The sequence below is a fragment of the Cynocephalus volans genome, chromosome 6, assembly GCF_027409185.1.
Source record: "Cynocephalus volans isolate mCynVol1 chromosome 6, mCynVol1.pri, whole genome shotgun sequence".
NCBI lineage: Eukaryota > Metazoa > Chordata > Mammalia > Dermoptera > Cynocephalidae > Cynocephalus > Cynocephalus volans.
The window spans coordinates 16,674,633-16,700,101 of NC_084465.1; the positions used below are offsets into that span (position 1 = coordinate 16,674,633).

At 45.9% G+C, this 25,469-nt stretch overlaps 1 protein-coding gene across 1 annotated transcript in view; it reads left to right on the forward strand.

Annotated features, from left to right (window-relative positions):
* DENND2A (DENN domain containing 2A) overlaps nt 1-25,469 on the forward strand; it is a 65,401-nt gene that overhangs the window by 38,284 nt on the left and 1,648 nt on the right. Inside the window, exons 8-16 of the mRNA XM_063101006.1 lie at nt 932-1,041; nt 2,016-2,085; nt 3,145-3,222; nt 6,547-6,687; nt 8,478-8,626; nt 19,619-19,796; nt 21,759-21,800; nt 23,814-23,931; nt 24,329-24,574. Coding sequence (XP_062957076.1) covers nt 932-1,041; nt 2,016-2,085; nt 3,145-3,222; nt 6,547-6,687; nt 8,478-8,626; nt 19,619-19,796; nt 21,759-21,800; nt 23,814-23,931; nt 24,329-24,574 — 1,132 coding nt within the window. The remainder of the gene's footprint in view (nt 1-931; nt 1,042-2,015; nt 2,086-3,144; nt 3,223-6,546; nt 6,688-8,477; nt 8,627-19,618; nt 19,797-21,758; nt 21,801-23,813; nt 23,932-24,328; nt 24,575-25,469) is intronic.

Below are 25,469 nucleotides of genomic sequence, written 5' to 3' on the forward strand. Positions count from 1 at the left end.
TACAATTCTTCTCAACACTTAAAAGTACCAATTTATAAGCAAATATGAATAATAATTAAATAATGAATTAAATAATAGAAATAATAATTAGACAAATAATGAGAAATTATTCTTTTTTGTTTCCCAAACTTACATCTGGGGTGCTTTTGAAAAGCACACATTCCTGTTCATACACAAAATAAGCAAACTTATGACTTTAAATATAATCTCTAAATCAGACTTTATTAACTCATCCTGTTCTTTAACAAGATAATATTCATCTAATCTATGATATGTCTGATACTGTCCTGGGTACTGGGATATCACAAAGAGAGAGTAAGAAAAAAATCATGAATACTAGAGATTAAGATCATTTTCCTTTCTAGCTCTAATACTCGTTGTATGATCAGGATGAATCACTTAATATCTCAGGGCTTATTTTTTTATGTGTGAAATAAGAATGTCAGTTGGAACAATGTCTTGCTCCCTTCCAAATCCAATACTCAAGGACTGTCTGGAATTAATTGAAGTTCACAGTAGAACATAATTTTATTGTGTGTATTCACTAAGATTGTTACAACATTCATTGCCTGGGCCTAAAGATTGGAAAGCCTGATTTGAGGCTCTGCCTTCCAGATTCATGAGCCTCCTATTTGGAAAGGATTGAGTGGCAGCTTTTCCTTATCGATTGACATATATTCCAGAATGTTAATACAGAGAACATTTCTCTAAAGCATACTATTTTTTTCTCCTGGGTTCCCCCATAAAACTATAGTTGAAACTGCCCTGGGGGAAAAAAGGCCCTGGCAGCCTGAGCTGCAAGCCCTTCCCAAGGGAGGAGATTAGGGTGGCAGTCACAGAAAAGTGGAGGATGTGACCCCTGCCATCATCTGCCTCACTCTTCCCAAGCTGAGGTTTATTCTTGAACTTTCTCTCTCCTTTCTCCCTGCAGTTGGAAAGGTCTTTCAAGTTCATGAGAGAGGCTGAGGACCAGCTGAAAGCTATTCCCCAGTTCTGTTTCCCTGATGCCAAGGACTGGACTCCTGTCCAGCAGTTTACCAGGTATGTGCTGGCACCTCCCCTTCCCACCCCCAAAGACTAAGGTGAGAATTAGAGATGGGGTCATACATGGCAGACCCCATAAGTCAGTCCTGCCATTAAGCAGTCCTGATAGGCCCCAGGCTAGAAATTTCCTTCAGCAGTATTTTTAAAACTTCCCTGGAGATGAGAATCACTCAGTCTGGGAGTATGTTTGTTTTGTGAGCTTTCATGAAGCTCGTTCTTCGTTGGGAAAGCTTCGGGAAATGTTGCCCTTCACCCTCCTCTCCCAGTGCTCCTGAAACTTTTCTTCAGTAGCCTGTCTAGCTGTTACTTGGACTGGGATAAGTTTACATTTCTGTTTCAGCCCATGTTGTTAGATAGCAGTATTTTTATTATCAAATGTCTCAGCATTTGACCACACTCAGCAGGTTGTGATCCTGTATCTGAGGACACTGTGTTCCTTGAAGTTCACCCAGCAGTCTGTAAGGACAGTCTAAGCCTTGGGTAGCTCTGTACAGACAATGCCCTGCGAGAGCTGCACCAGGGGCAGCTCTGAGAAGGGCACAGAACTCTTCACCTGCCCCTCGCTGAGCTATGTGCCTAGACCAGTGGATGCCGCCTCACCCTCAAGCTCGCTGAGGGCAGCACTCACATCCCTCCTCCACCTCTCCAGCCAGAATTATAAAGAACAGTTGCATTTTGTGCAGTAGGATGGCTCATGTGATAGAATTATGTGAGAGCTCTGGGTGAGGAAAACAACTCATTTCCTCTCAGGACACAGTGACATTTTAGATCTCCATCTCCCTGACACTCACTCTGAAGCTGTAGTTGACCAGAGTCCCAACACGGAGATGGACAAGGAAGACGGGGAGTAGCCCTTCCTGACAGCTCACCCCAGCACGTCCCCTGGTTGTTCACTGAGGCCTCACTGAATGAGTGGCAGTGTGTCTTTTGTTTTGTTTGCTTTCTAATGCGTTTTGCTTTCCCACCCACAGTGAAACATTCTCATTTGTCTTAACTGGAGAAGATGGGAGCAGAAGGTTCGGTTATTGCCGAAGACTGCTGGTTAGTACATTCTGTTTTTCAGTCAGCAAGAGCTCCAAGGAGAGCCAGGTCTGGCTTTCTGGTCCCTTGAGACTGAGATTCCACCTTGTGCCATGGGAGAAGTAACAAGAGGAGTGGCAGGTTAATCAGTGTAGTTAAAAACATGGTGAAAGATTTGGGGCTCAACTGAGTCTTCTTGGTAGATGGGAACCATGTCTGTTTCCACTGGAAAAAAAATATTCTCTCCACTGTTTTTTCCACCAAATTAAAGACCTTTCTCTCCTTAAGGCAAACATCCTTTCTAGTAAAACATGCTAAACAGATCCTGATCACTTAGAACATTCAGAATGATTGCTTAAAAGAGAAGAATCAAATAATTCAGGAATGTTACCTTCAGAACAAGCACCTTTAAAAGTCAGAAACTTACTCCATGCTAAAACATTTTAGAATTTGTCTTTTGGTAGAGCATCTTTTTCCACTGAGAGTGTACTTCAGTCTCAGAAATAGGCTGAAAAAATTTAGTCAAGTATAATGCATGACACGTACTAGGTGTTCAATAAATATTTGTTAAATTAATTAGTGAATAAAAAGCATGTATAAAAATTGCAAAAGTTAAATGGGATAATAAATTTTGTTGATCAAATTAAAGTATTGAGATTGATTTTCCTTTTGGCTTGAAAATTAGCTTAAAAGTCAGTTTTCAAAAAGATCTTCAGAAGTGATTTCTTACTCAGAATTATCATTATAATAAACATATAGTCTCAAAGTAACTTCTTAGGAGAAACTACAGTGATTTGGGTAAATGAGGTAAGCCTCCTTACTTCATGGATCCATAGGCCAAATTGAGCACCCTACTGTGTGTACAATACTCTTGATTTGGGCCCTTTGAGAGAATTTAAAGGTATATACTACATGACCAGAACTATAAAATGGGGTATTGATAACTACTTCCTCTGCAGTTTTCAGAAGCTACAGTATGTGGAAACATCTGGCACATGATAGACTCTGAAAAACATTTGGGTTCTTTCCTTCCCTGAGGTTGTTAACACTCATACTTTCCTTATGTTTCTCTCCAAAAAGCCTGGAGGCAAAGGGAAGCGTCTCCCTGAAGTTTACTGCATCGTGAGCCGCCTGGGATGCTTCAGCCTCTTTTCTAAGGTGAGAATCTAGACCTCAGGGAAAGGAGGAAGGGAAGGAAAAGCAGGGCCCTGGAAGGACCCAGGGAACACCCCCGTCTCCTGGTGCTTCTGTAATCTTATTCTCTGCCAATTATCTTTCCCATTTCTTCACCCCTCTCCTCATCACATCCTCTATTCTCTCATCCCTGGGACAGGAAATAGGAGTTGACAAAGGGCCAGCCCAGAAAGCTGGGAGTGGAGAGGGCAGAGTTGTTGAGGGAGCGAGGGAGGGGCAGAGGATCCTCCCAGAACATTCCAGGTGTTTTACTTTCCTTCTTCTAACCATTGTCTTTTGTCATATTAACTTCTATGGAAAAAACGCCACTATGGTGGATATATGTGTGTTGGGAAGATACAGGAAAATGGTCAGGGCCCCTCAGATGTTCAGAATTTTGCCGAGCATTTGATGTAAACATGCACGTGAGCCCAGGGTATTGTCTAATGTGATTGTGCATGTGCACCCAGGTGTCCTGGGTTATGGACTTGAGTATAAAGGACTAATGGCTCTGATACACGGTGCTTCTCGGGACGCTCTGGGAGGCCACTAGGGTGGCTGCTCCTAGCTCTGAATAAAGCCTATTAATTTTTACCCACAGCTCCCAGGACCTTTTCCTATTACCTACCTCATAGACCTGCGTGTGAAGGGTTTGTGACCCAGTCTCTACAATAGGCTTGAGGGGTGTGTGAGCCCTAGCCCTAGCTTTACATATGCATATCTTTGTATACATGTGTCGTGTATATATATATATATATATATATATATATATATATCTGTTGTGTGTGTGCAAGATTTATTATTTTAATAGTGCTCTAAATTTATGGAAATATTAATGTAATTTGGTCCTCTTTTCTGGAAAACGAGCCAATATATGACAGCATAGGAATTGCCATATTGAATAGGCTCATCCACCCAATATTCTGGATTGGTGTGTGGGGGAGGATTACTATTCTATATAATGCCAATATCAAAAATTAGGTATAATTCATTTCTTATATTACAGACATGAGTCTAATCCCTAAATTTATTTTAAATTCTTCTTGAGTATATATTTCAGTCTGAGCTTTTGGAGAATTGAAGTCCCTGCATCTACTGTCCATGGATGTAATCCAGCACTTACTAAAAGCACTTCTAAACCTCCTGCCCCGCCTCCAACCTAAACTAAGAGGAAGCCCGAATTACATGACACAGTGTGATCTCTTGCTGTGGTAGTACTTGTACTTCTCTGCAAGTCTGTTTTTTTTTTTTTTTTGTCATTTTTTCGTGACCAGCACTCAGCCAGTGAGTGCACCAGTCATTCCTATATAGGATCCGAACCCGCGGCGGGAGGCGGCGGGAGCGTCGCCGTGCTCCCAGCACAGCACTCTACCGAGTGCACCACGAGCTCGGCCCTGCAAGTCTGTTTGAAAGAATTGATGCTATCAGTGTAATCTGAGTCAGGGTCTCACCTCTACTCCACCTGAGGTGGTAATCATTTCACTTTCAAGTTGCTCATTTACAAGCTCTAGCATGGTTAGGCATTACTGCTCAGGCCAGTCTTTTGCCTGGGTTTGTTTAAACATGAAAATAAGGCTGTAGGTCATAGCCTTTGTTGTTATAGAATGCTTATGAAAGCTAGAAAGAAGTGAAACCGCTCATGGGAGTTAGCCCACCTTCCTGGTGGAGGCTTTGGAGTTCACATATGCTTCATTGCCGTGTCACGAACAGGGAATGTGGAGCAGCAGCTAAACGTGCTTGTGTACTTATGTGATGTGCAGTCCTGTGTTTTCACATGTCCGTTTTCTGACCAGGGATATTATATGAGTGTAGTGTGATGACTTGCCAAAGACCACACAACAAATATTCACGATAGAACCAAAAACAGAGCTTTGGCTAACTAATCCCAGGAACTCAAGCTATTTCTAGGTGTGAGACAAGGATAGCCAAAATGGCAAATTGTCCTTTAGAATGGAAAGAGGAAGTGTGGAGGAGAAATACAGCTCTCAGAATGCCTGGAGAAAGGGCTATCCATTAACTATTGCGACGGTGACGCTAGGTAACAAACCATGGGGCTTCCTGCAGCGATCAATCATTTGCTCTTGCAGGTGTGTAGGTCAGGTGGACATGGCTCTGGCAACCTTCCTGGGCTCACCCAGGGTTGCCAGGAGGCTGGGGTCAGCTGATCAAGTTTGGCCAGTTAGCTCTAGGCTGCAAGTCGGGGCCTGGCTCTGGTCCTCAAGTCTCTCATCCTCCTTAGGCAGTGAGCGTTGCCCACATGTGCGCTTCTCTTGGCCACGGTGGAGACACAGAGGGCATGCAGAAATGTGTCAGGCAGGCCTCTGAGGGCTGAGACAGAGCTGCATGCTGGCACTTCTGCCTCATTCCAGTAGTCACCCAGCGTTCAGCAACCTTCTTTCATTATTGCACCCCTAAGCAGCCTTTTTAGATGTGTTTTTCTCTGACTGCCTTCCCCTGAAATTCTTTTTTTTTTTGGTCATTTTCTTTTTCTTGTGCTAAGATATACACAACATAAAATTTACCATTTTAGCAGTGCAGTGACATTAAATACATTCACGTTGTTTTGTACCCATGACCACCATCCGTCTCCAGAACCTCTTCATCTCCCCAAACAGAAATTCTATACCCATTACACTGCACTATTTCTCTTTTTTCTACTTTCTGTTTCTATGAATTTGATGACTCCAGGAACCTCATAGCAGTAGAATCATACAATATTTGTCCCTTTGTGTCTGGATTCTTTCTCTTAGCATAATGTCCTCAAGTTTTTTCCGTGTTGTAGCTTGTGTAGCATATCTTTCCTTTTTAGGGCTGTATCATATTCCATTGTACATATATACCATATTTAGGTTATTTCCACTTTGGGGCTATTGTGAATAATGCTACTATGAACATTAAAATACAAGTTTTTATGTGAACATATGTTTTTATTTCTCCTGGATAGATACCTAGGAGTGGTATGTGCTGGCTCATATGGTAACTCTAAGTTTAACCCTGTGAAGAACTGCCAGAATGTTTCCACAGCAGCTTCTCTATTTTCCATTCCTACCAGCAGTGTGTGAGGGTTGCAATTCCATTCCTTAGGTGGGAGAACTGTGAAGTCACATGGCAGAGTGGACACACAGAAGGGAGAAGAATTGGAGCCAACATACATAGGGTCAGAGAGCCTGTAATCTAAGTTTGACCCGATGAGGACTGCAGGGCTTCCCCATAATTCATGAGTCACTGTGGCAGGCCCCCTTCTAGAACTGAGCTATAGCTTGGTGCCCTAACTTCAGAGTAGCTGAGCTGCCCTTCTAACTCTTGCAGATCTTGGATGAGGTGGAAAAAAGAAGAGGCATCTCTCCTGCCCTGGTGCAGCCTCTCATGAGGAGCGTCATGGAAGCCCCTTTCCCAGCCCTGGGCAAAACCATCATTGTCAAGAACTTCTTGCCAGGTTCAGGAACTGAGGTAAGCTATCAGATTCCTTTCCCCTCCTAGGGGAGGGAGTGACCCAGACAACTGAGTCTCAGTGGTGAGAGGGGCTGGCTTTCAGTGGGCTGTCAAGTTCAGTGGTGTCCTCTTTCCACTCCTTAGGCTGGCCCAGATCACTAATCCATGACAGCATCGTTAAGTTCCACCCTCAGTTCAATCCATCCAGCCCAGGATTCTGTCCCAAGAACTACGCTGTGGCAGCATGTGGAGTTTCTTTGTATGATGTGGGTCTTGCAGGTTAGGGACATGCATGGAACATCCTCAGTTTCTCTTAACAGCCCATTGTCAATCATAAATTTTATTTGAACCTATTTATGTTTCATAAATATCTGAATGTTTCATAATAATCTGAATTACATCTGTAACTTTGTAACGTAAAACAGACTCTTTTCAGGAAAAACAAGCTCAGGTACTGTTTTTTATTCATCATAGACTTTTTTTTCTTTTTTTGGTAGCTGGCTGGTATGGGGATCCAAACCTTTGACCTTGGTGTTACAGTACCACACTCTAACCGACTGAGCTAACTGGCCAGCCCCACATCATAGACTTTGAAGCATATCCCTTCCTTGGCTGGGCTGGGATTTGATGAAGGAGTTTGTTTTTATCCTTCCCATTCTCTTTGGGAAGCGCTTTGGCTGTAAGAAGAGTGATCTCATTCAGCCTTGAGTCTCTAGTTCCAAAGGCCCTCAGAAAACCAGGTCACCTCTGGAGACAAAGGAGTGATGAGGATGGGTCTGAGACATTCTGGAACAACCCAATTTCCCAGCACAGAGAGCGTCAGTCTCCCTGATGCTGGCGAACCCCAAACCATCCCATACCATGTACAGGTGGCTTGGCCACGGGGATGTAGCAGGGAGGTTAATGATGAGTAAGCCCCAATGTGGGGGCAGCACTGGGCAGGTGCTGTGCTGGGAGTAAAATCTAGTCTCTGCTCACTGGAGCTGCTCATAGGAGTTAGCTATTTAAAAAGAAAAAACATGCACAGGAGTAGCAACTTGAGGTGAATTCAAGAACCTTTAGACAATTACAGAATAAGAAGATTTAAACAAAAGCTGAAAAGACACATTACCAGAAGGTGATTGGCATGGGTTAGGGTTAATTAAGAAATGCCTGTAAAGGAGGTGAGCACTCTCAGAAGTGCTGCTCAGATCTGCTGGTCCTTCTGCATGAGCTGGTGATTCCAGCAGGTAATTGTCCCTCACAAGACAGAGACACTTTCTACTGGGGCTTTAAGGGACAGGACAGTTTTCAAGTCATAGAACTCGTTCAGGAGAGTCCAGGGGCCGAGCCCATGGCGCACTTGGTAGAATGCTGCGCTGGGAGCGCGGCGACGCTCCCGCCGTGGGTTCGGATCCCTTATAGGAATGGCCAGTGCGCTCACTGGCTGAGTGCTGGTCACGAAAAAGACAAAAAAAAAAAAAAAAAAAAGGAGAGTCCAGACACACCGTTGCCAGGGAGAGCCTCCCAAGCACCCACCTTGGGCCAAGGGCCATTGGTTCTACCATCCTCTTTCCTCACCTCTGTCCGGACTGTCCCCAGCCTCCTAGTTGAGTATGAGGTGCTTGCTTCCCTACCAGACGTACCTCCTTCCCCAGTCTCCGGGGATCTTTCTTTTCCCCAATCCCTTTTGTTTTCCTTTTTGTTCTTTCCCTTTCCCCTGCCGGTGGGTCACCTTGCTGAGGATCTCAGAGCCCCAGGGACCACGGTGCCTGTGAGAGGCCTGGCTGATAAGCTGACCCTCTTCATCGCTGCCCGTTTTCCGGCAGGTGATTGAGTTGTGCCGCCCACTGGACTCCCGGCTTGAACACGTGGATTTTGAGTCTCTCTTCTCCTCTCTCAGCATCCGCCACCTGGTCTGTGTTTTCGCCTCCCTGCTTCTGGAGAGGAGGGTCATCTTCATTGCAGACAAGCTCAGGTACCAACCTTGCCTACTTCTGCTTAAGTGTTTGCATGACCGTCGGGCTTGGACTCTCTAAAGGCCAGAGAGCAGGTGATTGCTTAGGGCTGAAGATTAAGCCCTTGTGAGATAAGAAAGCCAATAGGCAAGTAAGACTGGAGGCATGGAGGGCACCCCAGTTGTGCAAAGTGAGGTAAACTTGCTCTGCTGCATACTGCTTCTTTGGTATTTGGCCTGCTTTCCACTCATTCTGCCACGTGCCAGACACTCTACTGTGAGCTAATAACAGAGATGAGAGACACATACCTGTCCTCAAGGAGTTCCCAGTCCAGTGGGGGGAACAGAGAAGTGAACAGACCATACAGTACCGTGTTGTAAAGGCTTGTTAGGGGCAGTGAGTTCTGGAGACCAAGGGAGGGCACTCGTTCCCAGAGGAGGCGAGTTCAATCAGAGTGCCACGACCAGGAGGGGCAATAAGCACATTCCAGGCAAAAGGAGCTGTCTGTACCACGGCTAGGAGACAAGGGAGGCTGAGAATGTCACCTTCGTGAACTGCAAAATTGTTCACTGTGGCAGGGGCAGAGAGAGGAAAGTGGAATAGGAGGAGATGAGCCGGCAGAGGTGGGCAGAGGCCAGGTCAGGAGAGGGCAGCACACTTAGCCTAAAGCCATCCCTTTCCTCATCATTCAAAGAAATCGCACATAATCCCACACACACGCTCACTGCCCAGTAGCATGCCACCCACATCCCAATGCAAAGGCCATGTCACAAATCAAAGAAAACCTGGTGGGAAATGCAGATAGGGATTTGGGTTCATTCAGAATTTCTGAAACAAGAAGAATTTCTTGCATTTTCATCATTTCAAAATACTGAATCAGAGCTGGCCAGTTAGCTCAGTGGGTTAGATCACAGTGTTGTAACACCAAGGTCAAGGGTTCAGATCCCCGCACTGGCCAGCCACAAAAAAATTTTTAAAATACTGAGACAGAGCCTCTTTGCTTTGGAATTGAGGGCACAGAAGCCTGAGTGGTGGCTGCAGCTCTGGGAAAGGCCAACACGTGGGGGTCAGCCAACCATGAGAAGCAGATGAGGCCACCTGAGAGGTTCATCTGGGAAGAAGAAACGCCAGAACCAAAAAAAAGTGAGGAAGTCTGGTTTGGAGAGGAAATATGACTCCGGACTATGGAAAACAAACAGGGGAAGAAGAAAGGGAGGAAGAATGGAATGGACAAAATGTATCAACGCCGAGCGCCTCGGGAGGCGTCCAGCCCTCTCCTCCCGCTGCAGCCCATCTGGCCACCTTTAGGATGCTCCTCTTTGGACAGCAGCCAGTTGGCTCTGCCCAGTCTGCTCCCAGCCATTCACTTGTAAATGCCATAGTTACCATCCTCCCCACGCACTTCCATCAGCGCTGCCCTGCCTTTAAGCCTGCAGCTGGTGCTGGGCGCGGGGCGGCTCTCCAAGCCCTGGGCACTGGGGAGTTCACACACAGCGTTCTCAAGGCTGAGGCCCTGGAAGCTGAGGATGAGTAATAACCCTTCAGTGTCCAGGATCGGATTTCATCAGCTCTGTAAGCTGTCTTTATTCTCTGGAAGCCCCACTCCATCCCCCACTGCCCCATCCTGTAGTGGTAGAATTCTCAGGTTTGGATTTGGGGGAGGAGAAAGCAATGGATTTGAGAAAGGCCTAGGTAAGAAGTGGAAGGGCAGCCGAGTACCCTAGCACCCACCAGGAGTGGAGTTGGGGACAGACAGTTCCCTTGGGGAGCTTGCTTCTGGGAGAAAGACGTTAGACCTGGGGAGGGCCCAGCCTGAGAAAATGTCCTTAGAGGAAGGGCCAGGCAGGGGGTGCCCCACCCGCCCCAACCCCAACCTCCCCCAGGCTTCCTCCAGGGAGGAAAGCAGAGAGAATCATCTATTTTTCTAGCCAAAGTACAGTGAAAGAAAAGGTGAGGACAGAAAGGGGGAGGGGAGCCTTATACAAGACAAACGTGTCCCTGAGGGGCAGCCTAGAGGATATGTCAGAAGGCTCAGGGCACAAGACACCTAGAAATGCTTACTACAAAGATGCCTGGGAGAGGTTTGGCCACCTCCACCTTTCCCTGGACAGACTTATGGGTTGACAGATTGGATGCTGGCCCAGCCCCTCCCACAGAGCTGCTGTCATGAGAGACAAAGGATTTTGAAGGGACCCCAACAGCTGGGCCTCGGTTGGTTCCCTGCCCTGGGGCAGCTTTACGGAGGTGGTAGGTCACCGACATGGTCTGATAGGAGGGACTTGGGGTTTCTCTCCCCCACATCTTCCATGGCACCTGGCATTCTCCTGTGAGAGGGGCGGGCCGCGGGCTGTGGCTGCTGCCTGTGCTGTCACAGGCCGTGTTGCCCGCTGGTGTTTGCTTTTGCAGCCGCTGCCAGATATTGGTCACCGAGGGGATGGGATTTTTGTAGTGCCGCGGTAATGGTGAATGTGAGATACCTCACTTGCCTTTTACAGCCTTTACAGCTTCTGGGCCTGCACATCCTCTCTCACCCACAGGGAGCTCCTCCTCAGCCCGGGCCCAGGTCCCCTCATTTGAGAGGCACATGGATTGTCTGAGCTCAGGCCCCTTGTGGCTCTGACTTTCTGAGGCTCTGGGTCGTGTTTTCCCTGAAGGCAGCCCACTCTTTTCCTGTTATCTCTCTTGCCCAATAAATTACCTTTCCATCCTACACTAGTTCCATGCAGACCTGAAGAGGTAGAAAAATAAATAAAGGCCCAAAGAGCTCAGAGGCAGGAAGAGAAGAAAACAAAGAGCTGGGGGAACCTGACAAGAATAGAGTGCAGGACCAAGCCTGGAGTGTGGCCTCAGGGCAGGTGCCATTTCTCCACAGCCCTGTCAGACAGATGCTGCTATTGACCAACAGGCACACAGAGGCTCAGTCACTTTGCTCAAGGAAGCAGGCAGCGGGAGAGGTGCCTGGCTCTGGAGAAGAGGACAGGGGAGGAGCCAGGCTGTGGCAGTCTGGGGGTGGGTAAAGGGCACTCTCTGGGGTCCTGTCTGTCTACAGAAATGCATAAGGAAAGTCTTTAAAACAGGCCACTAAGACCCCTTTTGTGCTGGGCAGTCAGGTCAAAATTGTCACTAGGAAGCCCATGCTTTCCTCCTCAGGGCTCTCCCTCCCTCCTGCGCAGCCTTTGGCCACCAGCAGGAACCCCCAGTGAGGTAGGTGGGACTGGATGACCCCAAGGTCTCCCCCAGCTCTGAAATTCTCTGATTCCATGGCCTTGAATGCGTAAGACCTCCTGGCACTGTGCTCCGTGAAATCCTCTGAAATTCTCTGACTCCATGGGCTAAGTGGAGGAATCCGTATCCACCTCGTCTGTCTGATGAATGGGAAAGTAGGTGTAGAGGACTGAAGGTTCTTAGGCCAGGCCATGACAAACAAGGGTCTGGGGACTAGTGGCTGGCTGCAAGTTGTCTGACCTGCAAAATTCTTTTTTTTTTTTTTTTGACCTGGAAAATTCTTGAAGAAATCTTTAGCATAAGTTCCAGCTAGCGCTCTCATCCTCAGCACTGTACCCGTTGCACGTGCACTGCCTCCTGGCCCTGTCCAGCTAAAAGTGGGAGAAAGCGTCCTTATCTCCCGACTTCTCTCTGGACCCCCAATCTTAGTGAAACCACAGAACAGAGCATGAGAACAGGACATGTCACAAACTCAGTGAGTGGCCCTGTGCCATCCCAGAGTGGACCTTAGCCTGCTCTAGATCTGCAGTCACTCCCCCCAGCACTCTCCCCCACAATTTATGACTCATCATTGCTAGCAAGTCTGCCCACTGCAAGAGGAAATTGCAGGGAGTCGTGGCAAATATTGCATGAGTTAGAAAAGGGTTTTAAGTTCAGCCAAAAATCTATCAAATTTAGAATAACATTTTTGCTTCGTTTCATCTTTATGGTGGACGTTGAGTGTTTCTAACGGCTCTGTCAAGCCAAAGTTTGACAGATGGAAAAGAAAGAATGTTGTTGGGATGGCTTGTTCTGTTCTCATAACAACCCAGACAAATAGTTCCCTATACCCCATCTTCATTTTCCTGATGATAAACATGTTGTTTTGTAGTTTACTAATTTTAATTCCCCCAAATTTTGACTAAACCTATAGACCAGGCTGAATAATAAAGTCAGAACTGCACGTAAGCAAATTTGTACAAAAGTTTTAGGTAGGACAGAGTTTTTAATGTTCAAGAAATTTGCTTTTTATTTTTTTTCTTTCTTTCTTTCTTTTCTTTTTTTTAAAGATGACTGGTAAGGGGATCTTAACCCTTGACTTGGTGTTGTCAGCACCACGCTCCCCTAGTGAGCTAACCGGCTATCCCTATATGGGATCCAAACCCGTGGCCTTGGTGTTATCAGCACCACACTCTCCCGAGTGAACCACGGGCCAGCCCTGCTTTTTATTTTTTGTAATACATTAAATCATAAGCTGAATGATAGACTACTAGCTAATAAGTAGGATTAGGTGGTCAAATCTTGACAAATACTGCAGTTTGAGCCTTGGCTTTGACATATGGGTAACTACACAAATAAGTTTGTATATAGCTGTGTACTTTCATCCCTTTGTTCCTTTTGGTTCATTTTTAATCAGTTCCCATAAGCTTGAAAGAGGGTCTCATATCCTCTCTAGATTGGTTGCACCCAGCAGTGTTTGCCATCAGAGCAGGCGGGGTTTGTGCACACGCCCACTCCAGGCAGAAGAGTTTGCCTGAGGCCGATCTGAAAGCGTTAGTAGCTGCTACCTAGGTGCTCTGGCATCCAAAACACTACTTCAAAGGTCTGGCTGGTCCTCAGAGTAGTTGACAGAGTCTTAGAGATAAGTACATTTAATTCAGCAAAGTCCTATGAAAAATACTATTTTAATATCATAGTACAGTCTAATTAAATGTTAAGTATTAATCACCTATTTTTGCATATGAACACCAAGAACATACCATTTGGAGCAAGATTTAAAGATAGCACCGCCAGTATGCCATTGTCCTCTAATCTAAACCCATCACCAACATATTCTTGGGCTGGAAACTTATTCCAGTTCTTCTCTTGGAGTCAGATCCCTCCCTGGCTGCGCTGACTTTGTGTTGTACTCGTGCCCCTTTGGGCTTACTGCAGCCCAAAACCTCTCAGATGAGTGAGCTGTTTGTTTCTCAGAGTGAGAGGTCCCCACTGCTCTTCTGTCCTGTCTCTGCTAGCAAGCCCTAGAGTTACCTTCTGACGACACGCTTGGTTCTTTTTATGTCCCCAACAGAAAGCTCCTATTTCCAGCTCCTGGCTTGTACTCTCTCTCATAGATTCATAGTTGGTAGAAGTTAAAGCTGGAAGGACATTAGAGATTATTTAGTCCATGTTACTTATTTTACAGATGAAGAATGTGAGGCCTAGAGAAGTTAAGAGCTTTACCTGAGATCACACAGGAAGTAGCAGAACCAGTTTTTTTGAGGGCCAGCCTGTGTTCTTTTTAGACTCTGTGACACACAACTTCAGGGTTTGAGAGTACAGTAATGGAAACATGGCAATCACTGCATGGTGACACCCACCCTCCAGTAGTTTGTGCCAGACATCAGACCAGACCTGAGTTTACCTTTCACTCATGTTCTTGGGAATGACACACCAGTAGAGAGACACTTTGCTTGGGACGCTGAAGGATACTGCTTGAATCATCCTTCCAGTTCCTGATGTGTTTGTCTAATTCAGGAAACTCATCGTTTACTTTTCTGGTAGCATCTTAAAGGAAGCTCTTTGCTAGGTTCTTACTAGTTCATAGATGAGTGTGGGAACCCCAAGCATGGCAAAGAGGCTTTGTAGCAACCAGAACTAAAGCACCTTCTCCAGGAGAACTTTAGCAGTTGCAAGTCGATCCTGATATTCCGGAATAATGAATGCTTCATCCCTCAGGAACCAGGAGCAATAGCAAAGCACTCCAGGACCTGATCCTTCTCACCTGTGCTCATCTTTTAACCCTGTGGCACAGCCACCCTCCCCCTGGGGCACTCTCTTCCCCCCACCCTTTTGTACAATTGTTCACAGCTCTGGGAGCTGGTGCTGCTTGCCTCTCCACCCTCCCCACACCTCCCACCGTAATGCTAGCCAGCTGCCATGGCTCTCCTCCTGGGACTTCCTTCAAAAACACTGCCTTTCCACAACCAGCGTGTGCTCAGCAAGGCTGTGTGGCTAGCTTGCTTGAAGAGTCACCCCTAGCACCCACAGAACGATTGCCTATTCCTCGTATATTCCTAAGAGACCGCCAGACCTAGCAGCGCCCTCCCACCGACCCCCATGGAGGGCTCGTCTAGCCATCACAAGTCAGGAATCGGATTTCCTTAATACCTGCAGCAGCAAATGAGAACAACATATAAGCTACACTCACAATAATGCTTTCTTTTCTCCTCTACCACTTACTTTGGGGGAAGAGCTGCCAATAACTGTATTATTTGCAGAATTTGACGTTTTCTTTTAGTGTTTCACAAGGCAGAATTTTTTCAGAATATTGATGTGGGCTAGAGAGCAAGAGGAATGAGGCACTCCTCAGTACCGCCGCCTGGCCTGTCGTCACGTTGTTCTAGCACCCGAGGCCCCATAGGCTCCAGCTAACGAGGTGTTAATGATAACCAGGTGTAGAAACACTGGGATCCAGCTGCAAGTGGGGGGGTAACACTGTTAAAAAAAAACACTTGTTACAAGAAATAGTCGACAGTGGCAGCACCTACCTACCTGGCCAACAGGTTACCCAGTTGGGTTGTCATCAAAATTGAATAGAGTTGTCCTTTAGCTCAGTGCATTCCAGTTAAGTGAATGAATGTTACCATTCTTTCTGTAGCATTTAGGCACCCATGCTATGTATCCAGCACTGGCAGTGCTTATCATTTCTCCTAACCTTGTTGCAACTAACTACCTGTTCGTCTGGCTGGTTCACACATACTGCAGCTGAAGCGGGGCCTTTCTGCCGCTGCAGGGCAGCACAGGGCTTCAACCAGGAGACACAAAGTGCCGTCGCAGCAGAGAGACGTGAACAGCCCATCACGCTTCCTCCCTGTAGGGAGGAGACAGCAAGAAAGTAAAAGAGAGGGTTGCTTTTTCTTTGAGTTGGGGGAAAAAAATAAGCAGATTTCAGGGGTAAATCGCGTGACTGAGAAAACTGCACAGGCCATCCTCACTGGTCCTCCTAGTGCCTCCCTTCCTTTCCCTGTAACCTCTTACACCTCCTTCCGTCTGCAGGACTCCTCTCCACACCCTGTCCCCATCCTAAATTCACAGGTTGCCCTAACCTCTTTTAGCCTCAGTTTCTTTAGCCATAAAATTCAAAAGAATTTTGAATGTGTAAGATTACTTCCAGGCCTAAAATTCTGTGATTCTGTAACTTCCCTGGGGTCAAAAGTGATTAAACCACAACTGTGAAATGTAGAGGGAATCTTAAACATGAAAACTGCACTTTTATTCTCCTCTAGTGGGTTGACTAAAGTGAGAGTTTCAAAGACTGGTGAAGTGGCCCATGGATCTTCATACGATCAACTTCTTTGTCCAAGTCCTATTTAGGAACTCTAACAAGTATGCTATAAAAAGAAACGGGTTTCATACAAAAGGCTTCACCCAGGGAACTCCTTCTTAAAGTCTCTTTTAAGAGACTCCCTCTAGCCACATGGAAACAAAAGCCAACATCCCAGTAAAACACGACACATCAAAATTCTAATTTATTCATCGTTCCCCACCTGCCCACACTTCCCAATTCGTAACATTGGCTTCAAACCCTTTATATTGCAGTCTACACAGATAGTTATTTACAACTGAGAAAATACACACCACACTCCCTTTTCTATTCTATTCTTGTCGTTTTTAATGCTCAGCACAACCCACTAAAATGATTTCAGGACCCATTAATCGGCTGCAAACTGCAGTCCAAAAAAACCTGCCCTAGATACAGCTACCCTCTGAATGTTAATGTTCTTCTAATTTTCTATGCGGTGACTTCACAACTGCAGGACATGAACAGATCAGCTTTGTAGACTGGCAACACATGAACACAGACAGACTAGTCCTAAAATTTTAAAAATTTAGAACAAAGTGAATTTAATACATTCAGTGATCTATGAACCATTTATGAAATTAAACATAAATAGAAAGGAATTAACTAAAAGTATTAACATTTTTAAATATCTGGGAGAAAGTGATGCCTTAGGGAAAAAGTTACTCTTCTTCCAGAGAAGATGGACATCTAGATCCTTTGAAAGACAGAGCAATCACTTTTCCCCAAGCTCTGGCTGAATTATTGATATTGCTCTCCTTCACTTAAGTCCTAACAGCTATTCTGCCTCTCTCGTTTACTCAGCTAATAAAGAAGGTATTATAGTGATAAGAACAAAATCTTGGGGTAGCATGTTTCTCATTTCTGGGTGATCATTTGAAAGAAAAGACAAGAACCAAATATCAGCGCAAAAAAACCCCCAACAAATATCAAGGCAGTCTATGGATGCTTAGCTAATGCTGGGGGGTATTTCATGACTGCTGAGAATGAAGGTTAGGAGACGTGCTGATAAATGAATGAGATTCAACAGAACCCTTATTAGTCAGTGACCCCTGAATGGGTGTGGCATGGAAAAGAGAGCTAATCTTTATTTTAAAAATGTATTTATGTCTTCAATTGTCAAAAATTGTATATTTTTATTGTGTACAACATGATGTTTTGAAATATCTATACATTGCGGAATGGCTAAATCAAGCAACTTAACATATGCCTTACCTCACATACTTATTTTTTGTGGTGAGAACACTTAAAATTCACTTTCAGCAATTTTCAGGAAAATAATACACTGTTACTATAGTCACCATGTTGTAAAGTGGAGCTCTTGAACTTGTTCCTCCTGTCTATGTGCTAATGTGTATTTTAAGGATGATTCAGGGGTGCTAGATTTAAAAGGAACTCACTTGGAAGCTAAGTGGCTTTTTCTTTTTTTTTTTGCTTTTTTATTTTAGTAAAATATAACATAAAATTTGCCATTTTAACCATTTTAAGTGTACAGTTCATAGCATTAAATACATTCACAATGTTTGCAGCCATCACTACCCTCATTTTTTCCCTAAGGCATCACTTTCTCCCAGATATTTAAAAATGTTAATACTTTTAGCTAATTCCTTTCCATTTATGTTTAATTTCCTTGATCTATAGATCGTTGAATGTATTAAATTCACTTTGTTCTAAATTTTTTAAATTTTAGGACTAGTCTATCTGTGTTCAGTGTTGTCAGTCTACAAATTGATCTGTTCATGTCCTGCAGTTGTGAAGTCACCACATAGAAAATTAGAAGAACATTAACATTCAAATGAGGGTAGTTATCTTTGCAACCATCACCATTTCCAGAACTTTTCATCATCCCAAACTGAAACCCTAGCCATTAAACAATGAATTCCCATTCTCCTTTCCTCCCAGCCCTTGATAACCTCCATTCTACTTCCTGTGTCTGTGAACTTGCCTGGTCTGTGTCCTTCACGTAAGTGGAATAATACAATATTTGTCTTTTTCTGTCTGGCTTATTTCACTTGCTAGCCAATATCTCCTAATACACCTCTTTTCTCCTCAAGTAAGCCAGAACTAAGCAATTTTTAAAAATGGGCTCAGGGAAGTTTTATGACAGTGAGGTTACAGGTGCCTGACTTCATGTGGCATTCATCTATCCAGAACTCAGTTTCCTCACAGCTTTACCTGAGTAGAGCACTGCTGCAAACAAGCACTCGGAATACTTGCTGACTGATGCAAGGCTGCTCACAGGGCCCACGCCCGAAGAGGACACAGTTTACTCATGGAGAACCCACTTTTGATTCTCCCATTATGCAGACTTCTAGCAAGCTTCTAAAGTTTCTAATCCCATTGCATTTTAGTAATAGCATATTAGGTGAGAGGAGAGAGGAGCCACTGTAGGTATGCTCACTAGCAGTGAGAAATGATTACGAGAGGAAATCAGCTTTCACTCATCAGGAAGGCCGCCGGTCATCATGTCTTGTAGCATAATAATAGAACTGATATTCAAAATGATACCCTTGTGTAATCCACTCACTCATTCAGCAAACCGAGTGTGAATCCAGGCACTGTGCAAAGCATTGTGGAGATTGATCAGTAACGCACAGTACTTGCCAATAAAAGGCTACATTACAATCATTCTTTAAGGGAGACTCCCAGTATTTCTCCCAATGTTTTTTGTTTAAGTATTGGTGCTTAAAAGGGTTAATCCTCAGTCATCTAATATATCATCCTTTGACCAGAATTCTGAGTAAGGGGTAACTGTCTGTGAATTTCACTTTTACAAAATGGACCGATTTGGAGCTGACTGTTGGCGTGTGAATACCAAAGGAGTTATCCTCAGTTTCCCTGGTTACACCTAGGTATTCATGCTTGACTGAGAGAATGTTTGGAATGGAACAAAGAAAAACCTAGGATGTTCCAATATAAAGCATCTTCAATAACAGAATGAGCATCTGTGAGAAAATAGGTTTTAGGAGCTGGCTGGTTAGCTAATTGGTTAGAGCACGGTGTTATAAGACCAAGGTCAAGAGTTCAGATCCCCTGCTGGTCAGCTCCCCTCTCCAAAAAAGAAAACATGCTTTAGTTGTTTTTGGAGGGGATGGGGAAGAGGTGTGGAAGTCGATCTGTTCATGATCTGTTTATGTCCTGATTTCATTAAATCTTGTAAGATTTAATCAAAACCTTACAAGAGTGTAACTCATATGTGAGAGCACGCTTGTAAAAATTATTCAGGTCATTAAACTAGTCCCTCCAGCTGCGTCTTCAAGCCTCTCGCATAGGCTCTCAGTGCCTCCTCGTATGATCTGTGCTGGGCCTGAGCTACATCATCCACCTAATACAAACATGCTGCCTGTCCCAGCCAATATGCCTTTGGGATGGGCCCAGACACTTCTGCCATGGTGAGCCTGAGAAGGAAGGCCCTCCTCTGCCCTTGCTGAACCTGCTCCTCTCCCCGTTCTCTCCCTGGCTGCAGCACCCTGTCCAAGTGCTGCCATGCGATGGTGGCACTCATCTACCCGTTCACCTGGCAGCACACCTACATCCCCGTGCTGCCTCCTGCCATGATCGACATCGTGTGCTCGCCCACCCCCTTCCTCATCGGGCTTCTCTCCAGCTCACTGCCACTGCTCCGGGAGCTGCCGCTGGAAGAGGTGAGCTCTGAATCATCCCTGTCTCCCTCTCCACAGGTGCAGAGAGCAGAGGGGAGGTGCTGCTGAAGCTCTGGAGCACATGGTGTCAGGGGAGCAGGGGCCACCAGAGGCTCGTCTGAGATAGGTGCTACTGGAGTTTGACTCAGCTGGCCCACTGCAAACACAGTTTGCCTTCTAAATGAAGTGACTGGTGTGAGCTCCCATTGAGAAGGGCGGCGGCTAACAACTTAGCCCAAGTCAAAACTCTTAAGTCATCAATAGCCCTCTGCCCTTTCCTTTCCGTCCTCCCGCTCCCCAACACAGCTATTCCACAATAGCTGGAATTCATGTTCAGACTAACAATCAAGGTAACAAGGACCATGCTCCTATAACAGGTTCTTTTTCATATCAGTTAAAAAAAACACCAAAAATTTTTAAATATTTCTAGCACTTGTTGCACAAAATATTTTTAATTAGCAAGTTCTGGGTTTTCAGTTTAGCATCCAGGTGGGGAAAGTCCTACTTGGCATTTCTGGAATTATCGAGTCCACCCCTTTCCTAAATAGTCTCTGCCCTGTGCGTGCTCTGGGGACTTCCAGCAGAGCACGCACAGAGTGGGTACCTTAGGGAACTAGATAATGCTGTTCAGTCCTGAAGAGCCAGAAAGAACATCTGCCTGCCTGTCCTGCAGTTCTCCCTGGGTCTCTAGATGCTGCTCCTGCAATTGCTCAGATAGGCCTAAAGCCCAATTACACATTAATCCCTGGCCTCAGGTCTTCAGGTGCAGATGTGTAGACTGCAAGGAGTTTGTCCCTCAGATGGCTCAATGCAGCCCCAGAAGGGGACTGTAAGAAGGAAGGAGCAGCCTCCCTCCACTCCTGGGCAGGGTCTCTGAGACATAGTTGAGCCCGCGTGTTTCCAGCTGTTGTCATGTGGGCCGCCAGGGCCCTTGCTCTTCCTCCATCACAGACAGTGGCCTAAGCTGGGGTCTGAATGAGGGTCTCTCTGTTGGGGCAGGGCACTGTGTGACCTCACAAGTTGGTGCCTCCTTGAGTTTTATACCCTAGGTTCCTCCCTTGCCCACCCTGGGTCGCAGCCCACTTGGGGGGCGGGCAGGGAGAGGTGCTTTATCCTGAATCCTTTAACCAGTGAAAGCATCTTTCTCCTCCTAGCCCTTCAAGAAAAATGGCAAGGTTAAGTGGGCAGCTGGGGGAACGAGGAGGGAGAAGCTCCAGGGTGGGAAGAAGTGAGGACTCCAGCATCTTTTGACCCACCTTTGTAACCCTCACACTAAAAAAAACTAGCCCAAGAAACTCTGCCTCAGCCAGTCTGAGAACAGGGCAGGGAGTCCAGCCCCGCCGCACACCGTGTCCAGGTCTGCAGTTTCAGTGCTGAAAGCGTGCGATTCAGGAAAGCCCCTGCCCCCACTTACCCTCTTCCTCATCTGTGGCTATGACGGCAATGTCAGGAAACCACAAGTGGCCCACCCCCACCCCTCACCCCAGCTGCCTCTCTGGGTGCCTATACAACACAGTATTACAACTATTAACACAACACAGTATTACAGCTGTTAACATAGCATTTACATTGTATTAGGTATTGCAAGTAACCAAAGATGATTTAAAGTATACAGGAGGATGTACATAGGTTATATGCAAACACTACATCATTTTGTATCAGGGACTTGATACAAATACTCAGATTTTCATGTGGGGGGGGCGGTCCTGGAACCAATCCCCCAGAGATATTCAGGGACAACTGTGTGTGTGTGTGTGTGTGTGTGTGTGTGTGTGTGTGTTACATACACACACGAGGGCACTTCAAAAAGTTTGTGGAAATATTCATATTATCTTTCAGTTCTATTTTTTGAAGTACCCTTGTATATGCATCTTAAAATGATTAAGAAGAGTGAAAGCTAAGAATTTGTCTCTAGATCCCAGAAGCCCTGGTGACAATAAGAGACCCTTTTGCTCTGTCTTGTAGGTCCTTGTAGTTGACCTCGTGAACAATCGGTTCCTCAGACAGGTGAGTAGAAAGGCTGGTTTCTGCCTCTACTCCTTTTCTACCTCTTTGTTGTTTGGGGCTCGGCTCTCCAGCTCTGGAAAGGCTCCTTAGTAGGCCCAGAGTTGAGCGACCCCAGGCCAGGGCTGGCCTGAAGACAAGACAGAAGGCAGGGGGCAAGGAGGAGGGGTTTTGGCAAAGGAGTGATTTCCATGTGTTCTGACATAAAAAGGTTTGTTAGCAATTAGAATCTTTGTATAGCTTATATCTCTAGGCAATTATCTTTTTTTTTTTTTTTTTTTTTTTTTTTTAAAGATGACCGGTAAGGGGATCTCAACCCTTGGCTTGGTGTTGTCAGCACCACGCTCAGCCAGTGAGCAAACTGGCCATCCCTATATAGGATCCGAACCCGTGGCCTTGGTGTTATCAGCACCGCATTCTACCGAGTGAGCCACGGGCCGGCCCTAGGCAATTATCTTTTTCAACATGCTTTTAAAGATTATTTGAGGACAAAGTTCATGATATAGTATATTAAGTGGAAAAAGTCAGGTCACAAAATTACATACATTATTTTGCCGACCTTATTTTTTTAAAAGGAGAGAAAAAGAAATACATATACATTTATATGTACGAGTACCGTCAACCCTCTGTGCCCATGGACTCCACATCTGTGGATTGAACCAACCACAGGTCAGAAATATTCAGAAAAATAATTGCGTCTGTACTGAACATGTACAGTTTTTTCCTTGTCATTATTTCCTAAACAACACAGTATTACAACTATTAACATAGCATTTACATTGTATTAGGTATTGTAAGTAACCAAAGATGATTTAAATTTTACGGGAGGATGTACATAGGTTATATGCAAACACTACATCATTTTGTATCAGGGACTTGATATAAATACTCAGATTTTCATATGGGAGGGCGGTCCTGGAACCAATCCCACACAGATATCCAGGGACAACTGTGTGTGTGTGTATACACACACACACACACACACACACACACACACACACACACGAGGGTAGTTCAAAAAGTTTGTGGAAATATTCGTATTATCTTTAGCTCTATTTTTCCAAGAACTTTTTTTTTTGTTTGTTTAAAAAGATGACCGGTAAGGGGATCTTAACCCTTGACTTGGTGTTGTCAGCACCACGCTCAGCCAGTGAGCAAACCGGCCATCCATATATGGGATCCGAACCCGGGGCCTTGGTGTTATCAGCACCGCACTCTCCCGAGTGAGCCACGGGCCGGTCCCAAGAACTTTTTGAAGTACCCTTGTATATACATCTTTAAAAGATTAAAAGGAAAACTTATCAAAACACTGATGCTGGTGTCTTGGGGAGGGAGACTTAGAGGGAGACAGATTATGAGTGATTTTAAAATATTTTGATACTTTCATGTATTTTCCTTAATGATCATAAATTACATACTTTCATTATCAGAGAAAGTAATGTATGTTTACTTTCCTTTTATCATTTGCCAGAGAAGCCTGACTCCTATCAGATCTTGCAGAGAGTAATTACAGAAAGGTTTTCTGGCATTCTGATGGATTGCTTCTAAACTTGCACTTGCCACACTGCTGAGAAGTTCACTAGTGTTAATGTTGTGTTTTATCATGACTTGCATTTCCCAAAGGCCCTCAGGGTAGGCCTTTCCCCAGGGCCTTCCTGCTCTGAGGCCCAGATCATAAAGCCAGCTTTGGATCTCACTGGTCATCTGCCCTGGCTAGAGTCCCCCAATGAGCACTAGCTACTGTACAGGACGAGAGCAGCAGAAAACATCTGTTGAGTATCCACTAAGTGCTAAGCGGTTTCACAAGAAATTCTATTGCATTTAATCTTCATGATGAGGTAGATATTGATTGGTAGCCCATTTATCAAATGGGGAAACTGAGGCATACACAGCTTATAAAAAGTAGAATCAAGTTTTAAACCTGAGACCTCTGGCTCTAAGTTGTGTTCCTTCCACAAGACTGGGAACTGAGCCAAGCACTGGGGCAATGGCCCACCTGCCACTTCTGCTTCACAGATGGATGACGAGGATTCCATTCTGCCCCGGAAGCTTCAGGTAGCCCTCGAACACATTCTGGAACAAAGGAATGACCTGGCTTGTGACCAGGATGAAGGGCCCCCAGACTACAAGCACGGTAAATGCTCGACCACCTCCCTGACTGCATCTCCCTCTCCCGGCGCTAGGTCAGGGAGCAGGTAGCCAGACCAGAGGCCAGCTGTTCCTCTCGCACTGGGCTAGGTAGGAAAATGGGCAAGAGGTATAAAGAGAGAACGTGGGAGCTCAACCTCTTAATCTAGATTTATTCTAACAGTGAATTGTGGGGAAAATTGTCCCAACTCCCCCATCCGGCCCTAAAATATCTATTGAAAGCGGGGAAAGAAATGACTTAATCACTTAGGGTAACCTTTTCCCTGATAATCACAGTTCGTCAAGGGAACTAGCTGTTACTTTGATTACTAGTGGGCTTTTCCCAAAGGCTCTGGCCCAGCCCATCTGCCCTCACTGTTCCTGGCCTTTCCTCCCTTGCTCAGGCCCCGAGTCCAGCCCCTTGAACGAGGTGGTGTCTGAAGCCTTTGTCCGCTTCTTCGTGGAGATTGTGGGCCACTACTCCTTGTTCCTGACGTCAGGCGAGCGTGAGGAGAGGACCCTGCAGCGAGAGGCCTTCCGCAAAGCTGTCTCCTCCAAGAGCCTGCGCCGCTTCCTGGAGGTCTTCATGGAGACCCAGACGTTTCGGGGTTTCATCCAGGAGCGGGAGTTGCGCCGGCAGGATGTGAAAGGTTAGGGGCACCGTCTGTGTTGAGGCCAAGTAAGCTAGAGTTGCCCAGACTCCAGGCGGCTCAGGGGCAAGGGCACAGACACAAGGGAGCAGTACTCCAGCCTCCTCTGCATAGCGCACATCCGTGCCACTTCTGAGCTGGTGAGACCAGGCCCCGCCCTCCTGCCCCCTCCCCTGGCCTTCTCTTTCCGGTCTGCTGGCCTCTCCCACAACCACATTTCAGTGTCTGCAGCAAGGTCTCCTTCTGGTCTGTTCTTTCCAACTTAATGAAACTCTCAAGAACACCCTTTCCTTCCTCTCTCTGTTGCCCCCTTCTCCTTTCCCTCGGGCCTCCTTCGTCCCCTCTGCCGTCTTTCTGCCCCCTCTCCACAGGGTGTGGAAGGGGAGGGCAGAGCAGGCTGGCACAGGGGGGCTGGTAGAACAGCAGCAGCCTCTCCTGGACCTGGGGGGCTTGCAGTTCATCTCCCCCCCCCCACATTCTCCTCTCGTTCCCTCTTCTCTTTCCCTCCTACCCTGTCCTTGTCTGCCTGGGTTCAATCATGCTTCTGGGGAAGAGGAAGGGTTAGGGAATGGGAAGTGAGAGAAATCATTCCAGTTTCTTTCTTATATCACCTTAAGCCCTTTTGGAATCTAAAACCTAGAAATGCTGGTAGAGGCCATTACAGATGGGAGCCAAATCTGATTAGGGGCAAGGCATTTACCCCCAAGGAGTGGCTACGCAGAGACCAGGGAAAGTTCCAGGTGAGACCCTGGCCCCAGCCTTCTGTACTCCGGTGCTGTGAATGCAATGAGACTGAGTTAAGGGCCCCAAAGCCCTTCATTTCTATAGCTGTTTGCAAAGCAAAGACATAAGCGTGCCACATTGCAGGTGATTCTGATAAGGGGGATCTGCAGGG